The 16499-nt window shown below is 29.8% G+C and overlaps 8 protein-coding genes across 8 annotated transcripts; 5 read left to right on the forward strand and 3 right to left on the reverse strand.

Annotated features, from left to right (window-relative positions):
• Positions 1–75: 75 nt before the first annotated feature.
• NCB2 (negative cofactor 2 transcription regulator complex subunit NCB2) lies at positions 76–531 on the reverse strand (the record flags this gene model as incomplete). Its single annotated transcript, XM_046077839.1, has 1 exon — positions 76–531. One exon carries the CDS (start codon positions 529–531, stop codon positions 76–78), a length of 456 nt encoding a protein of 151 aa, XP_045934229.1.
• A 644-nt stretch (positions 532–1175) lies between these two features.
• UTP5 (Utp5p) lies at positions 1176–3224 on the forward strand (the record flags this gene model as incomplete). Its single annotated transcript, XM_046077840.1, has 1 exon — positions 1176–3224. One exon carries the CDS (start codon positions 1176–1178, stop codon positions 3222–3224), a length of 2049 nt encoding a protein of 682 aa, XP_045934230.1.
• A 710-nt stretch (positions 3225–3934) lies between these two features.
• Positions 3935–4645, forward strand: HPT1 (hypoxanthine phosphoribosyltransferase; the record flags this gene model as incomplete). Its single annotated transcript, XM_046077841.1, has 1 exon — positions 3935–4645. One exon carries the CDS (start codon positions 3935–3937, stop codon positions 4643–4645), a length of 711 nt encoding a protein of 236 aa, XP_045934231.1.
• Positions 4646–4975: 330 nt separating this feature from the next.
• On the forward strand, positions 4976–6160 carry URH1 (trifunctional uridine nucleosidase/nicotinamide riboside hydrolase/nicotinic acid riboside hydrolase; the record flags this gene model as incomplete). The annotated part of the gene is made up of 1 exon (XM_046077842.1): positions 4976–6160. One exon carries the CDS (start codon positions 4976–4978, stop codon positions 6158–6160), a length of 1185 nt encoding a protein of 394 aa, XP_045934232.1.
• Positions 6161–7925: 1765 nt separating this feature from the next.
• Positions 7926–9695, forward strand: DIT1 (Dit1p; the record flags this gene model as incomplete). Its single annotated transcript, XM_046077843.1, has 1 exon — positions 7926–9695. One exon carries the CDS (start codon positions 7926–7928, stop codon positions 9693–9695), a length of 1770 nt encoding a protein of 589 aa, XP_045934233.1.
• A 706-nt stretch (positions 9696–10401) lies between these two features.
• RPB7 (DNA-directed RNA polymerase II subunit RPB7) lies at positions 10402–10854 on the reverse strand (the record flags this gene model as incomplete). Its single annotated transcript, XM_046077844.1, has 1 exon — positions 10402–10854. The coding sequence occupies one exon, from the start codon at positions 10852–10854 to the stop codon at positions 10402–10404; it is 453 nt and encodes a 150-aa protein (XP_045934234.1).
• A 561-nt stretch (positions 10855–11415) lies between these two features.
• MRPL23 (mitochondrial 54S ribosomal protein uL13m) lies at positions 11416–11913 on the forward strand (the record flags this gene model as incomplete). Its single annotated transcript, XM_046077845.1, has 1 exon — positions 11416–11913. One exon carries the CDS (start codon positions 11416–11418, stop codon positions 11911–11913), a length of 498 nt encoding a protein of 165 aa, XP_045934235.1.
• Positions 11914–12431: 518 nt separating this feature from the next.
• RPB2 (DNA-directed RNA polymerase II subunit RPB2) lies at positions 12432–16127 on the reverse strand (the record flags this gene model as incomplete). Its single annotated transcript, XM_046077846.1, has 1 exon — positions 12432–16127. One exon carries the CDS (start codon positions 16125–16127, stop codon positions 12432–12434), a length of 3696 nt encoding a protein of 1231 aa, XP_045934236.1.
• Between the last annotated feature and the right edge of the window lie 372 nt (positions 16128–16499).

Consider the following 16499-nt stretch of genomic DNA (forward strand, 5'->3'; position numbering starts at 1 on the left):
ATTTAATTTAGTTTATTATCAAAAAGAAGAATTGCAAAATACATATGTTTAATTTAAATATTGTTATGACTAGCATTAGGTGGCACCAGCGGCTCCGCCGGTATCATTAGAACTTGCACCGCTGTTACTATTTAGACGAGACCTAGACTGCCTAAATAATTCTTCTTGTTGTCGTAGCAACTCTTCTTCACTTAGGCCACTTTTTTTAAACTTCATATCTCTAACTTGTCTAATTTTTTGGACTTCCTTATGTTGATCCAAAACATGATGTAGTGGGGCTATGAAATCAGGGAACTCCAGTTCTTCTAGAGCAGACATCACATGATCTGGAGATATGGTTTTTTTGGCCTCTTTGTCAGCCATTTCACTAGCCATCGAGGATAGGATCATGATGAATTCGATACCACCGTCTATAATAATTTCTCTTGCTTCTTTACTGAATGTCACATCTGTGTCTGCCAATACTTCTGATATTATTTTCTGAACGGTAGCTTTGGGTAGTGAGATTTCGTCATTTGATTCCCCAGACATTTTTTTTTTTTAATTCTGATTTAATTTTGATTTAATTCTGATTTAATTCTGATTTAATTTTGATTTAATTTTGATTTAATTCTGATTTAATTTTGATTTAGTTTTAGATTTTTTATTTTCTTTGCCTTAATTTTTTTTTTCAAATTACTTTGGGACGTTTCCTTTTTCCCTTTTTATATATTTCATACCAGCTTTTTATTTTCTTTTATTTTATTTTATTTTATTTTCTTTTCTTTTCTTTTTTTGATTTTGCGTGTTGTAAAAAAATTACATTGAATTTGTAAATCTATGTGGTGTGTGGGTTTTACCTTCTGTAACGCCCATTGCCAAAAACAACGTAGAAAAAAAATATATAATAGATTTTCAAGTCACGTGCTAAACTTTTTCTATTTTTTTTTTTTTTTTTCTGTCGTTTCTTTTTTTTTTTTTTTTCGTGGCTCGAACCGCACAAGTAAACAAAAATTGATGGAAAGGAAAATAATTAAAATTTTTCCTTTCTTTTTCTTTCCTTTCACATTTTATTATAACTGCCAATTAATCATCATTTGATAAAATAAAACAGAAATAAATAAATAAAAGCTTAGTTTTTACCCCTCCTTTAAGACACAACGCTTGTCAATAACCTTTCCTCCAAAGTTATAACAATGAATTCATTATCAAAAAGTGATAACAATACTTCATTTTCTCCCGTTATTTTAACAGAATACGAAAATCAAAGCGGATTATTAGCATACGTAACCATTGAATTAAACAAACAAAGATTAAGTATCAAAGAACTAAGCAGCGATCGTGTAATTAATACATTATTCATCAATGAAGCAAATACAAAGATAAATACTATTAAATTCAAACACATTAATAACAGTGACACTAGTTTAATTCTGTTGGGACTAAGTACTGGTGAGATATGGATCTATGCTTATAAAAACAACGAAATTGTAACTAAATTGAGTACTCAAAGCAACTTTCCTATTGTTGATTTGCAGGTTGATAGCACAAGCAACAAACTTTATTGCTGCGACAGTGGGAATATATTGCATATTTATGATTTGACCAATTTTAACAAGATAAATAAATTGGATTTAAATGAAGATATATTTTCGTCATCCTCTTCAAATGATGCTACGATTGGCAAGATATGCTGTATTAATTCGGCCAATGATAAGAATGAAAAAGTTTTACTTTGTTCACAAAGTGTTTTGTTATATAATCTAACAAGTAATGAAGTCGAATTAAAATTTCCTGGTCATATCACACCAATTACCTTTGTTGAGTATATTGAAAGTCACAAGTGCTTTGTTACTGCTGCTAAAAATGATAGATTTTTAAATGTCTATGATATTAAAACAGGAAATATTATAACTGTTTTAAGTAGCAGTGAACCAGTAGAAGCCAGTAAGGTCACCATAAGCATTGACCACAATTCTGACAAAGTTAATGTTTATGTCATTACTGAATCAGGTAATTTAGAAATCTTCCAAGACATTTTTGTAAAGCGAGAAGATAGCGATAATATCGAATCTTTATTAAAATCCAAAAAGAAAAAGAAGGACAGGACAGGTGTCAAAAATGGTGGTAATAAAAAGTCAAAGAAAATTGATGGGAAGATTACTTTTGAAATGAATTCTAAACATTTGCCCCTATTGAATTGTACTACTTCTAATAGTATTGATGAACTAATCATTACTTGGCTAGAACGTGTTTCAAGTCCCTTTTCTAAACAAATAACTGTGGCTGCTGCACCACAGGATGTTGTTAATTCCACAAGCAACTTATTTTATACTATAAAAATTAAACCACACTTCAGTAATCAAGGCCAAAAACACTATCAAGGCACAGATATTGCATCACATGAAAAGTACGTTGAAGGCAATGCAACTGTCAGCAATGGTGACAATTTCCAAGATTTATTAGAAAGTGAAATTGACAAAGTATTAGAAAATAATAATAATGTAATAACCAGTTTACAAGACCAATTATTTGATCAAATGTTAGAAAATACGAAAGACCATAAAAATAAAAAAGCATCAACTACTATTGGTTCTGATAATAATGTTGATATTGCAACGACAATCTCAACAACTAATACTAATAACAAATTGAGGAAAAAGAAGAATAAAGATGTTGTAGGAACTCTAACTGTAATTTTAACACAGGCATTAAAATCCAATGACCAATCATTATTAGACCAAGTGTTGAACACAAGAGATCCTAGAGTGATTAAAGCTACAATATATAAACTACCCCAACAACAATTATCTATTTTATTATTACAAAAATTGGCAGAAAGGATAGCTGTGGCCAAAAACAATGATGGCAGTGGAAATTCCAGCAACAATAGCCTAGATCAATGGTGTAAATGGTGTTTGATTATACACGGTGGGTACCTAAACACTATACCTGATCTACTAAGTTCTTTAAGCTCTTTGCATAGCGCCATGAAGAGGAAAGCGTCTGTGTTGAACAGATTGAATGAATTGGGGGAAGCCTTGGATTGTGTATTGAAAAGAAATGAGTTTAATGATGAAACAAGTAACAATGAGTATGAAAGTGAAGAAGAAGAAGAATTTGTAGAATATGTTGAAGAATTGGATGATGCTGGCTTATTAATTGAAAATGGCAAATTAGTAAACGATGATTCTAATGAAAATGAATATTCTGAAGACGATACACGTGACTCTGTAGTAATCTGAGGTGATGTTTATTTATATTTATATTTTTATTTTTAGTTAATAATAATAATAATAATGCGAATTGGTTACTGGGAGATAGTAAAATAATAAACTGTATAAGCATTTGTATATTAGCAAGAGATTGAACGTGTTAACAAAGAATAGATAATTGTAGATTTGAGTTAAAAAAAGAAAAGAATTACCGTTTAAGATAAGAAAAGAAAAACTTTGTTTGATTGTTTTTTTGTTATTTGATTTGACTTCTTTAAACGTGTCAATTACCGTACAAAAATCTACTGCACTGTTTTCATAGAGCGTTGTGTGGTGTACGGGTGAATAGATGGCCATTTCATCAAATTTTATATAATAAAAAAACCTTTTTTCGGAATTACCGAAATTGGTTTGTCCTTTTTTTAGCAAAATATTTAAAAAAAAAAAAATATGCTTTTATAAATTGTCATTTTTTGCAATAATAAACCTTTTTTTTTTTTTTTTTTCCCGTTTTAGATTGCTAGTTTGTTATTCATTATAGCCCAGTACTTGTTATCTTTGATATTATATATATATATATATATATATCAGACTATTAAAGATGTTATAATCTTTGATCTTTTTTTTTTTTTCTTCTTTTACAATCCTTCTGAAAAAATATATGTTTAAATAACACTTTAAAAAAAAAAAAAAAAAAAAAAAACCTACTGAAAGGTAATCAAACCAATCCAACAACCATCATGAGTACCGCTAACTCTTCTACAACTGATAATACTCAAGACGATAAACAATATATCTCGTACAATAACGTACATCAATTGTGTCAGGTTTCTGCCGAACGTATCAAGAAATTTAAACCAGATATTATAATCGCTATTGGAGGTGGTGGTTTCATTCCAGCCAGAATACTAAGAACTTTTTTAAAAGAACCGGGTATTCCAACAATTAGGATTTTTGCTATTATCTTATCTTTATATGAAGATCTGAACTCTGTAGGTTCTAACGCCGAACATCTGGGTGTACAAGTTAAAAGAATACAATGGATAGATTATGAGCAATGTAAATTAAGTTTATTGGGTAAAAAAATCTTAATAGTTGATGAGGTTGATGATACAAGAACAACTTTATGTTATGCTTTGCAAGAACTAGAAAAAGATGTTCGGGAACAAAGTTTAGAAAAGGGTATCAAATATGAGGAAAGCGGCACTAAATTTGGTATTTTCGTTTTACATGACAAGTTAAAACCTAAAAAGGCTGAATTACCTGACTATATATTGAAAGGTGAAAATAGGTATATTTGTGCTAAACAAGTTCCCAATAAATGGTATGCTTATCCATGGGAATCTACAGACATTGTTTATCATACTAGAATGGCTATGAAGCAAGGTAACGATGTTTTTTTACCAGAAGGAGAATATGAAAGAGTAAATTCTAAGACTAGCTCTCAATAATTTTTTTTCTCGGAATTTCGAATTTCGAATTTCGGATTTTTTATATTTTTGGTTTAACCGAGCAAAAAAAAAAAAAAAATATATGTATTTTGCAACTCTTCTTAAAAAGAGTGCAAATCTTTTTAAAAGGAGCTGCAAATTCTCCTATTAAAAACTTAACCTTTTATTATTATTATTATTATTATTATTATTATTATTATTATTATTATTATTATTATTCTCTTTTTTTTCTTTTCTTTTCTTTTATTTTAAATCCTAGTTTCTAAAATTTTTATGACTAAAAGAATTAGTTCGTATGTATATATAAATATATATAAATACTAAACAGATATGACCAATTCTTCATTACCTGCTATCCCTATTTGGCTGGACTGTGATCCAGGTCATGATGATGCAGTCGCTATATTAATGGCATGCAAATTACCCCAATTTAAATTGGTCGGTATATCTGCATCCTATGGTAACTCCACACCCTTAAACACTTTGAAAAATACAATTTCTATTCTACAAAGCTTGAATGAAAAGATGTGCACCTATCAAGATATTACCAGTAATGATAATAATACAACCAGTAATAGCGCAATCCCCATTTATAAAGGTGCACAAGAACCACTAGTGAAACAAGACACCGGTGATTATACTGATTTTGACTATGAAAAAGATTCATATACGGCTCCTGAAATACATGGTGATTCTGGGCTAGACGGCACCACATTATTACCCAAACCAGATGAAACTTTTTTAAACAAATTAGTTCCTAGTACTAATTCAACCGCTAACTATTTCGATTTTATAAAAGGTTTAGAAAATGCATTGCTGCAGTATCCTAACGAATTAGTTTACGTATCCACCGCTTCCTTGACTTCTCTGGCTACATTCTGTTTAACAAAACCACATTTAAAAAAAAATTTTAAATATATTTCAGCTATGGGCGGATCCTTTTATAACATTGGCAACAGAAACCCTAAAAATACGGCTGAATTCAATATATATATTGATCCCCACGCTGCTAATTGTATTTTTCAGGATCCTATATTGCAGGGCAAAATATTTTTAGCTCCATTGAATTTGACACATAAAGCAATTGCTACTGAAGAAGTAATGGAAAAAATTAAAGACTACCACGGTACTACAGTAATCACTAGCAGTAAATCAAATTCCATGGTCAGGAAAATGTTTTATGAATTATTTTTATTTTTCAAAACAACATATAGTAAAGCACAAGGTGCTCAATTTATAAAGGGACCACCAGTGCACGACCCATTAACATTAATGCCATTATTGCAATTCATAAATAATGATAAAAAAGTTGATTTTAAATACAAAGTTTTGGATATATTTGTTATTGAAGATGAAAAAAATAAAGATTATGGAAGAACATTGGCTGTTAAAGAACACAAGTCTACAGAAATTACTAGTCTTGGCTCCAATATTTCTAAAGGGATTATAGTTGGTTTTGATATGAATATAGATTATTTTTGGGATAAAGTTCATGAATCATTAGAATTAGCATGAATTTTTGTCTGGATATATAAGCAAAATAGGACACATATTTATTTTACTTTTAATAATTTATTTTAATCATACAGTATATAAATAACCTGTTTTAATTGTGATCAACGAAAACTTTGCTTATATTTTCATTTAATTGAAATTATTGTGATAATAAAATCCATAGCTGTTCTCGATGATTACAAACTGGTTATAAAATTATATTGTTTTTATTCACGTGAGTAATTTCAAACAACGAGAGACTTTACTAATATGAGCATCCGTACCTTTCTATGATAAAATATTTTTTTTTTTTATTGTAATATTTTTATAATTTATATATATATTTTTTTTGTTGTAATTGGCAACAATGACGGGGTGTGCCATGTTTGGTGTCTGTAAAAAAAGCAAAAAAAAAAAAAAAATACATATATATATATATATATATTATTAGTACTGTTTAATAAATTGTTTTTAATTTTTGATCTTTTTTTTTTTTTTTTTTGGCTAATAAAAAGTTAATGATTTTTAAATAAAATGGGATGATCCTTGGATAAGTACTTATAAGGCTGTATATCTTTTTGAAAGAATGTGTGACTGGATTTAATTTAACTATTTTACTATGTTTGAAAAAAAAAAGAAAAAAAATTCCTCAATATTAAAATAATACTAACTATTGCTACTTTCATTTAATTAATTAAAAAAAAAAAAAAATTCGAGCCAAATCCTTAATTTTTATGTTAATATGTTATTAAACTTATAATATGCTCTGTTGAAGTTGGTTTGTACATGAAATAAATAGTTTTTTTTTTTTTTTTTTTTTTTGTTAACTGTTTAATATCTTTTTTAATCGTTTTAGTATAAAAATTTTTTTTTAAATTTTCATCACATATATGCTTTGTATTTAATATGTTTCGTGTATATTTCAATATATGTACTATCTGTCATAAAAATGTGATTAAATATTATTAATACTACACCTTTCAAGCAAGTTTCTGTGTATTTCAACAGAAAAGTTTTCAAAAGTAGCCTTACACTCCCCCCTTTTTTTTATTTGTTTATTTATTTATTTATTATACTTGGCTTTTTTGTTTACCCTTAAAAGCAGTATAATTAACCTTTTTTTTTTTTACAGTGTTTTTTTTTTAATTATTTATTTATTTTTATGTAATTTTTATAAAATGTATTGTTTTATATTTTTATATTATACTATTGTCATTTTAGTTACAAAAAATATTTTAAAGTTAGTCAATAAATTGACCTTTAACTTTAAATCAACCTATTATCGAACGACTTATTAAAAAAATTAAATTAAAAACTCAAAATAATTATAAAAATTAGCTACATTGAGAACATTAATAAAAGTAATTTTTAATCCAATATAAATTTTAAAATGTTGCTCTTTTTAATATAATTAAGGTTATAACTCTAATAATACAGTATCAAGTTAATATGAATAAATGGCTAATTATCGTGCCATTTTTCAAAAAATGTTAAAATTAATAATAGCATTGTCTCTATATTTAAAACTCAAGCAAATAATTTCTTCAAGTAACATACACATATATATATGTATATATAAGTTTGTAAATTTACAAGTTTTTTTTTTTTTTTTTAAAAATTTTCCAATTTAGAGTAGCAATTGATAACTAATAATTTATAGTATAGTATTATATATTACTAAAGGCCTTTGATTAACATCTACTTACATACTAAAGAAAACCAAAACTTTACTATTCTTAGTTTAGAACAAAGAAAGAAACAAAAAAAAACAACGACAACAAAAAAGATGACCATTAACAATAAAATTGAAACTAGTAATGATTATGGTATCCTGCATGGTGGTGAAAATTCCAAGGATATGTCAACTTTTTCAAAATTTCTCTGCATATATTCGAGAAATCCAAACACTTTCGAATTATATGAAGCTCGTGATAAACAAAATTCAACTTTTGGACCCAATTGGGATGAATTTAAAATGATTTTGCAAAAAAATGTTTTAAAAGCCACAGAATATGAATATGGTGAGGTTTATGAATATATCATTCCAGTTTCTGCTTTTGCTGACACTTCTTTTTCTTTAAATGGTAACATTGCTAAATTTATCAGGTTTCCTACTAATAATATTGATTTTGAAATCAAAGTTAGTGAGTATTGGAAAGCTGGTGAAAGTCAAATTAGAGGTGTTATTACAACTACTGAAAATGAAAATGTCTTTAATGATTGGTTTGTTTTCCATATTTTAGATCAAGCTAGATTGCATACTAGCGAAACCCCAATGGATCCCACTATAAGTACCAACTATGCTGAGCTATTTACCAGGTTTTTTGAAGAGAATTTGAAAAACACAGTTGTTCAAGATGAATGGGATTTAGGTGGCAGACAGCATTTCCTTGAACGTGTTGAATATTTCACCAAGAGAATGGCTAAAATTGAATGTATTTTGCCCGCTTTCCCATGCAAATCTTCTAACACTCAAAAGGTGTATAGTCTATTTCCAGATATGGGTGAGGAATTAGCCTTCAAAAATTTGATTTCCTGTGTTGAAAAGGTTTCCAAAATATATCCACCAGGTATTAAAATTTGGATTGTTTCTGATGGACATGTTTTTAGTGATTGTATTGGTGTAGATGATGATGTTGTTGATGAATATACTAGAAAATTGCACAATCTATATAAGACATGTGCTGTACCCGGTATTGATGCCATTGGGTTTTGTGGTTTGAAAGAATTATTTTTTGAAGGAGATACCAGTTTAAAATTTAATGAGGAGTGGGTAGCTGAAATTACCTTACCACATTATACTGGCTCCAAAATTTGCCAAGGCAGTGAATTGTGTAGAAAAATCTTGATGAAAGGTTGTGATACTGATGATGGTAGATTAAGAGAACAAATATTAATTCCAGACCATCCAAGATTACATTTATATAGAGGCTTCTCCAAATTTATGATTGAGGATTTACGCTTATTATCGCATTTCAAAGGTGCTTCTAATAAAACCTATAAAAAAACGGCTTGCAAAGTTTCTTTTGAAATGATTAAAAGAAATGATGCTTATTCTAATTTGGTAGATTTGGTTTTCCCTCATCATTTAAGATTGTCTATTCATGCTCATAATAATAGAGGACCAAAATTTGGAATTAGAATAATATCTTTGGAACAATGTAGACCAATTAAGTCTTTGAATAGTGTTGAAGAGCCTGAATATGAAGATTTATTGCACATTCCCACACCTTGGCACAATTGTGTCGTCAAAGTTGATAACAATGATAAATATTATTTAACCAGATCAAGTGTTATTCATGAAGCCATTAGCAAGGGACTATATAAAGGTGAATGGTGCATTGAACATTCCACAGGCGGTCACTTTGTTATTAGAAAAGTTGATAATGAGCTTGAAAAGGATGCTGCCATTGTCAAAGTTTCTGACTTAAATATTTCAAATGATGATAACAGTATCAGTAGTTTTGAAGATGAACAAAATGAAAAGAAATTACAAGAAAAGGGAGAAGAAGAGGAAGAAGGGGATCTGGTCCTGAATTCTAGTATTACTGCTTGAATTTTTTTTTTTTTTTTTTTTTTTTTACCTTTTTTTCCTTTTGTTTTTTTTTTTAATTATGTTTGGTTTAACTTGACATTTATTAATCAATGGTTGCTTTGTTCTTTGATCCTTGAAGATATTGTCAAAATTTTTATTTTTTTTAATTGGTTAGTTGTTTTTTTTTTGTTGACAATTTTATTGGTATTTCTAATTTTAATAATTTCTAGTTCTTTTATATACATTTATCTAATTATTTGTTTTAGTATAATTTATGAAAATTAAAACTATTTGATGCTAGTTAGCAAAAATACCAAAGTTTTATGAATTATTAAAAGCAAACAATAACTTAGTATAAGAAATATTTACCGCTTTTTTTTTTTTTTTTTCCTTAATTGTTTGAGCTGATACCTTAATTGTTTGAGCTAATACCTTATAATTGTCATATTTAAACTCATTGAAGTTATGAAAATAAGGTTTTTTTTTTTATAATTTTACAATTGAAAAAAAAAAAAAAAAAAAAAATGGCATTAATAACATGTATACATATTTCTTTTTGATTCAGAGTTTTCTATGATTCTGATTACATATAAAACCTAAAGCTCTATTTTTAAGTGATTTTAGTCTTTTCAAGCCCTTCCTTTTAAACCATTAAAATGCAAGTAAGAATGGCAAATGAAATATTGAAACGAATACCATAATTTTGAAACAATATCATGAAGTTTGATTAAATAACACCCAAATAATCTTCTTTTATACTACCAATAGCGTAAATAGAATTAACACCACTTCTAGCACCAACAATCTTTAATCTTATCCGACTTCCTTTACTAATAATTTGTTCAGAACTTTGATATGACGGTGGATTAGAAGCACTGTTAAAAAATAAATCTTCGGGTATTAAATATTTGGAAATGAAAACATTTAATGGACCAACTTCAACTTCAAACCCCAAATCAGTGCAGCTTGATACAATACCATCAACCACTTCACCCTTAAACGGTTTCCAAACTACAGCTCTATATTTCACTGTGAATTCAGCACTTCCATCCCCTGGCAAAACACGCCCTCTTTCAATTTCAATATTATTACAATCCAATACACATAGAATATAACCAAATTTACCTGTGCATGTACCTTCGACATCCTGTAGCAGTTTTGTTCTTAAAAATTGTTTCATTTGTGGACCAAAATATGATGGATGTAGTGAAATGCTTAATGATAGATCCTTATAGAAAAACATATTTTTAAAACACACTGGATGACAATGGCGAGTTTCTTTTTTTTTTTTTAATTGTTTCTTTCTATTTCTTTAACAACAGGTTTTGCCGTTATTGTATTATATATTATTATGCTATTCCAAATTATTAATAGTAGCCAGATCTTGGAATATCAAATAATAAATATAAAAAGAGACACACATAAAAAAAAAAACAATTCGACAAAAAAAAATTTTTTTTTATTTTTTTTTTTTTATTTATTTATTTTTAGGATCTTTTAGAGTCCGACAACTGAGTTATACGTTATTGATTCGGAATAAAAGTTGTAGTATAACAAAATGGATAAAGCGCTTTAGACGAAATAAAACATTAAAAGAATTTTAGAAAAAAAAAAAAAAAAACTTTTTTTTTTATTTTGTTTCCAATAAAACTCATTTTTTCTTTTTTTTTAAGTAACAAACACCTCCAAGCAACTACTCTCTTTTTATAATCATCCATTCAATACATAGCAAATAGCAATTATGTCTCAAAAATTAGGTCACACAGGGTTAGCATTTGCCCGTATTTGGCACCATGTTGATATGTCTAAAGACAAACGTACTTTGGGTAGATTAGCATCTTCTATTGCAATCACCTTAATGGGCAAACATAAGCCTGTTTATCATCCTACTCAAGATTGTGGCGACTATGTGGTTGTTACTAATTGCCAAAATTTACGTATAACGGGTAAAAAGTTTGAACAAAACACTTATTGGTCACATAGCGGTAAGCCGGGCCATTTGAAATTAACTCCAATGAATGTCATGGCTGATAACAAAGGTTATGGAGAATTATTGATGAGAGCTGTTAGTGGGATGTTACCCAAGAATAAATTACGTAAAATTAGATTGGGAAGGTTAAAAGTCTTTGAAGGTAGTGAAAACCCTTATAAACAGAATATCTCTGCATACTTTGATGAGCAACCAAAAATTTTAAAAAAATTAAGTGATGTTCCAAATATTACGAATGAACAAAAATAAAAAAAAAGAAAAAAAAAAGACATATATATTTAATTTATCATGTACATATATATTTGACAATTGCTATTTATATAATGCGCAATAATCACTGTTTCTAACTACTAATTTACATGTCGATCAAAAATTTGATTATACAAGCTTTATTTTGTAAAGTAACTACTTATTTCTTTACAATTATTGGTATATATATATATTAATAAATCATTCAAAATGAAAATTGAGCTTATGAAATAGAATGTATTATACATTTGAATGTTGAACAATACCTGTTTTTACCAATAACATAAATAATGTAGACAATAATTTACAAATATTTTCAAATAATATAGATACATATATACAAATATCAATAAAATTACAATTAAATACTCTAAAATAGCACGCAATTATAATATATTTGATTTTTTAAAATCAGTAATGGCACTTAAATTGATTTACTTGGTGCGTAATATAAAGATATGAAAATAAATTAAATGAAAATACAAAAAAAGGAAAAAAAAAAAAAAAATAGAAAAAAACTAAAAATCTCTTGAACGTTCAGTATATAGACGAGGTGTAAGGTTCATGGCCATCAACTCTTGGAATAACAATTTGGCAGCGTATGGAATATGAATTTGATATATATCAATCTTATTCTTACAACCACGGCACTCATATTGTTGGTGCTTCAACTTAGCTACAACAGTCATCAACCCACAAATACCACATATATGTACCCTGAATGCATCTGATGCCTCCATCAACCTTTCTTTCAAAAATGCTGCTGCACCATGTGCAATCATACAATCACGTTCCATTTCTCCGAATCTCAAACCACCATCTCTACTTCTACCTTCCACCGGCTGTCTTGTTAAAACTTGCACAGGACCACGTGCTCTTGCATGAATCTTATCATCGACCATATGTCTCAAACGTTGATAATACGTTGGACCAAAAAATATTTGTGCCATTAACTTCTTACCGGTATGACCGTTATACATAACTTCAAAACCACGGGATTGATAACCATGTTCACGTAGTAATCTGGATATACCATCTACAGTAATATCGGTAAATGGAGAAGCATCACCCTCGTTACCACTTAATGCAGCAACTTTACTTAATAAACATTCAATTAAATGTGCAACCGTCATACGAGATGGAATGGCATGTGGATTGATAATTAAATCGGGAACTATACCTTCTGCCGTAAATGGCATATCTTCTCTGCGATATGTAATACCAATAGTACCCTTTTGACCATGACGAGAGGCAAATTTATCCCCAATCTGTGGAACTTTGGTTGTTCTGACACGCACTTTGACAAATTTCAACCCTTCTTGGTTAGTGGTAATTAAAACTTGGTCGATAATACCATTTTCAGTACTTCTTAGTGGAGTAGAAGCATCCCTTTTGGTGTGAAATGCGGTTCTTAAACCTAATTCTTCGGTATCTGGTGCTATCGGAGTAGTTTTACCGATAATAATATCGTCACCAGATACTCTAACACCTGGTGACATTAATCCATCATCGTCCAACTTGTCATATGTACCATGTTTCATTCTTAAAGTATTCGTACGATGTGGCTTTTCAAAAGATTCAGTAATCGACATACCAATTCTTTTTTCTTGGTCCATGTAAGATCTGAAAAATAAAGACCTAAATAAACCTCTATCAATGGATGATTGATTCATAATCATAGAATCTTCTTGGTTATAACCGGAATAACATGCAATAGCAACAATAGCATTTTGACCTGCGGGCAATTCTCTAAATTTCAAGTATTCCATGGCACGAGTGGTACCCAATGGTTTCTGTGGATAGTATAAAATATTAGCCATTGTGTCCATACGGAAATTATAATTTGTTAAAAACACACCCATGGCTTGCTTACCCATAGCCGATTGATAGGTGTTACGAGGAGATTGGTTATGATCTGGAAATGGGATAATAGAAGCAGCAACACCCAAAATCATGGATGGATGAATTTCGCAGTGTGTAAAAGTACTAGCATGATAAATATTTTTAATACGTCTGGCCGGATCCAGCTCTTCTTCAAGGTCTGGATTCGCGCTAATTCCTGGATCCAAATCCTCTCGTTGCATAGCAATTAATATAGTTTCCTCTTCTTCAGCGTCAATGTATTCCACTAATCCGTCGCTAAGTAGTGACGACCACGTATAGTTTGTTTTTTCGTTATCATCATCCTCATCTTCTTCGTCAAACCCACCTTCAATATCATGATATTCTGTAATCATTAATTTTCTTATATGGCCCTTTCTAACTTTTAATTCTTTTATGCCTGTGTCCTCATTATCTTCAACAAGGAATAGTGGTCTATAAACTCTGCCCGCGTCGGTGAAAATCTTCAATTCCTTTTCACGAATATCTCTGACAATGGAAACTTCGGGTGTAATATCCCCTCTTCTTCTTAATTTCTTGATAGTATCTACCAACTTGGCTGGATTTCTGTGGATACCATGCCATACACCATTAACAAAAACACGTGTAGCATCTGGTGACTGGTACGGAACATAATCTTCCAAAGGTTCCATACCCCACTCATTCAAAAAGGTAATAATAGGGGATGGGTCAGTACCGACAGATATACAGGACATTAAACTTAAATTCTTAACTAACCCACAAGCCTGACCTTCTGGTGTTTCGGCCGGACAAACTAACCCCCAATGTGTATTATGCAATTGACGAGGCTTGGCCAACTTACCATCTCTACCAATGGGTGTGTTGGTTCTTCTCAAATGAGATAATGTAGAGGAATATGTATACCTATTCAAAACTTGGGAAACACCGGCTCTGGAAGTCATTGCTTTCTTTTGCTCACCCCAATTACCTGTAGCTAAAGCATACTTTAGCCCAGTGGTCAATGTAGTTGCTTTAACGGCTAGCTTCAAATTAAAATCTTTGGCTTCCTCAACAGAACGCTGCATGAAACGGAAAATATCTCTTGTTAACTTTTTAAATAATGTTCTGAATAACTGGGCTAGTAACGGGCCAGCCAAATCTAATCTTTTTTTACCGAAATGATCACGATCGTCTTGATCCTTACGATCCAAGGCACACAACAACAAACGATTAACCATATAACCTAGGAAAAATGCCTTTCTACCTTCAAAACCTTCCAATTGGGTAATATGTGGCAAAAACTCTTTTTGCAAAATATCTTTGACGTATTGAATTCTTTTCTCTTTTTTGATACCAATAGCGGAACCACGACGCCCAATAAAATCTAAAGCGGTTTCACGATCCTGAATAACAAAACCTTCCTCAACACATGGTTTTAGCATTTCAAACATTTGCCAATCGTTAACGTCATAACAAATATGTTCCAAAATTTCACCATCAGGAACGATACCAAGCGCTCTAAATATAATGACAATGGGAATATCTTGTTTAATGTAAGGTAGTGTTGCTTTGATAGTTCTTGTAGCACTGTCTTCACGACCGTATAATTTAACCTGCAAAGTGGAAATAAACCTAGAACCCTTTTCCAATGCAGATCTGATTTCAGCAATATGGGAAATGGGAGATGGCGCCGATTTTTTGAAAACTTGAACAATATTACCAGCACTTCTCTCTTGGGCAATTAAAACCTTTTCGGAACCATTAATAATAAAATAACCACCCATGTCGAACGGACATTCCTTTAGTTTGTACAAATCGGACTCAGTCTGGTCATATAATAAACAGTATTTAGATCTTAACATAATTGGAACACGCCCAATAAAAATCTTGTTATTTTCAGAATCGTCCTCTTCACTCTCCTCCTGAATTAGTTGGTATTTTAAATCTCTACCGGGAATATCAACAGCCTCATAGGTTCTTTTTTTAATTTCGACAAATAAACCAGAGGCATATGTTAAATTACGTAGACGGGCCTCTTGAGGAAACATTGCGTGTGACACACCATCTGATTCCGTCATAGAAGGTTTTGCTAGATAAATCTTGCCAAAAATAATTTCATATTTTCTACTCATATTATCTTCTTCAGTAGTATGTTGAGCTGGTTGTTCTAGAATCAACGTGGAGTCTTCTAAAATTAAATCTTGAATGGTGAAATTGATAAATTGGTTGAAAGAATCTAATTGTTGGGATACCAACCCTTTTTCACGGAAAAAGGCAGAGATAACTGTCCATGAATCTTCGGCTGTAATTTGCCCTTCGTCATCCTCGTAGCCATATGGATCTTCTTCGTCGTAGTATTCTTCTGCTGACATGAGGTGTATATGTGTGATTGTATATTTTCTTTTTTCTTTTTTTTTATTTTCTATTTTTTTTTTCTTTTTCTATTTTCTTTTTTTTTTTTTTTTTCGTTTCTTTTTTCTTTTATAGCTTTAAAGTCTCTATTTTTTTTTTCTTTTTCTATTTCTAATAACCAAAACAAATGTATGTATATATATATATATATTTGTGTGTATGTATAGACTATCTTATGCTATATGGTATTAAAAGTTTTCTGTTTAATTTGTTTTGCCACATTGTGAAAGACAACAACATTATTAAAAAAATGTCAAGTGAAACATTAAAAAGATTTAAAAAATTTTTTATTTAAAAATTTAAAAATTTCAATCTTAATAATTACTGATATA

This window comes from Saccharomycodes ludwigii, chromosome IV, assembly GCF_020623625.1.
Source record: "Saccharomycodes ludwigii strain NBRC 1722 chromosome IV, whole genome shotgun sequence".
In the NCBI taxonomy this organism is placed as follows: domain Eukaryota; kingdom Fungi; phylum Ascomycota; class Saccharomycetes; order Saccharomycodales; family Saccharomycodaceae; genus Saccharomycodes; species Saccharomycodes ludwigii.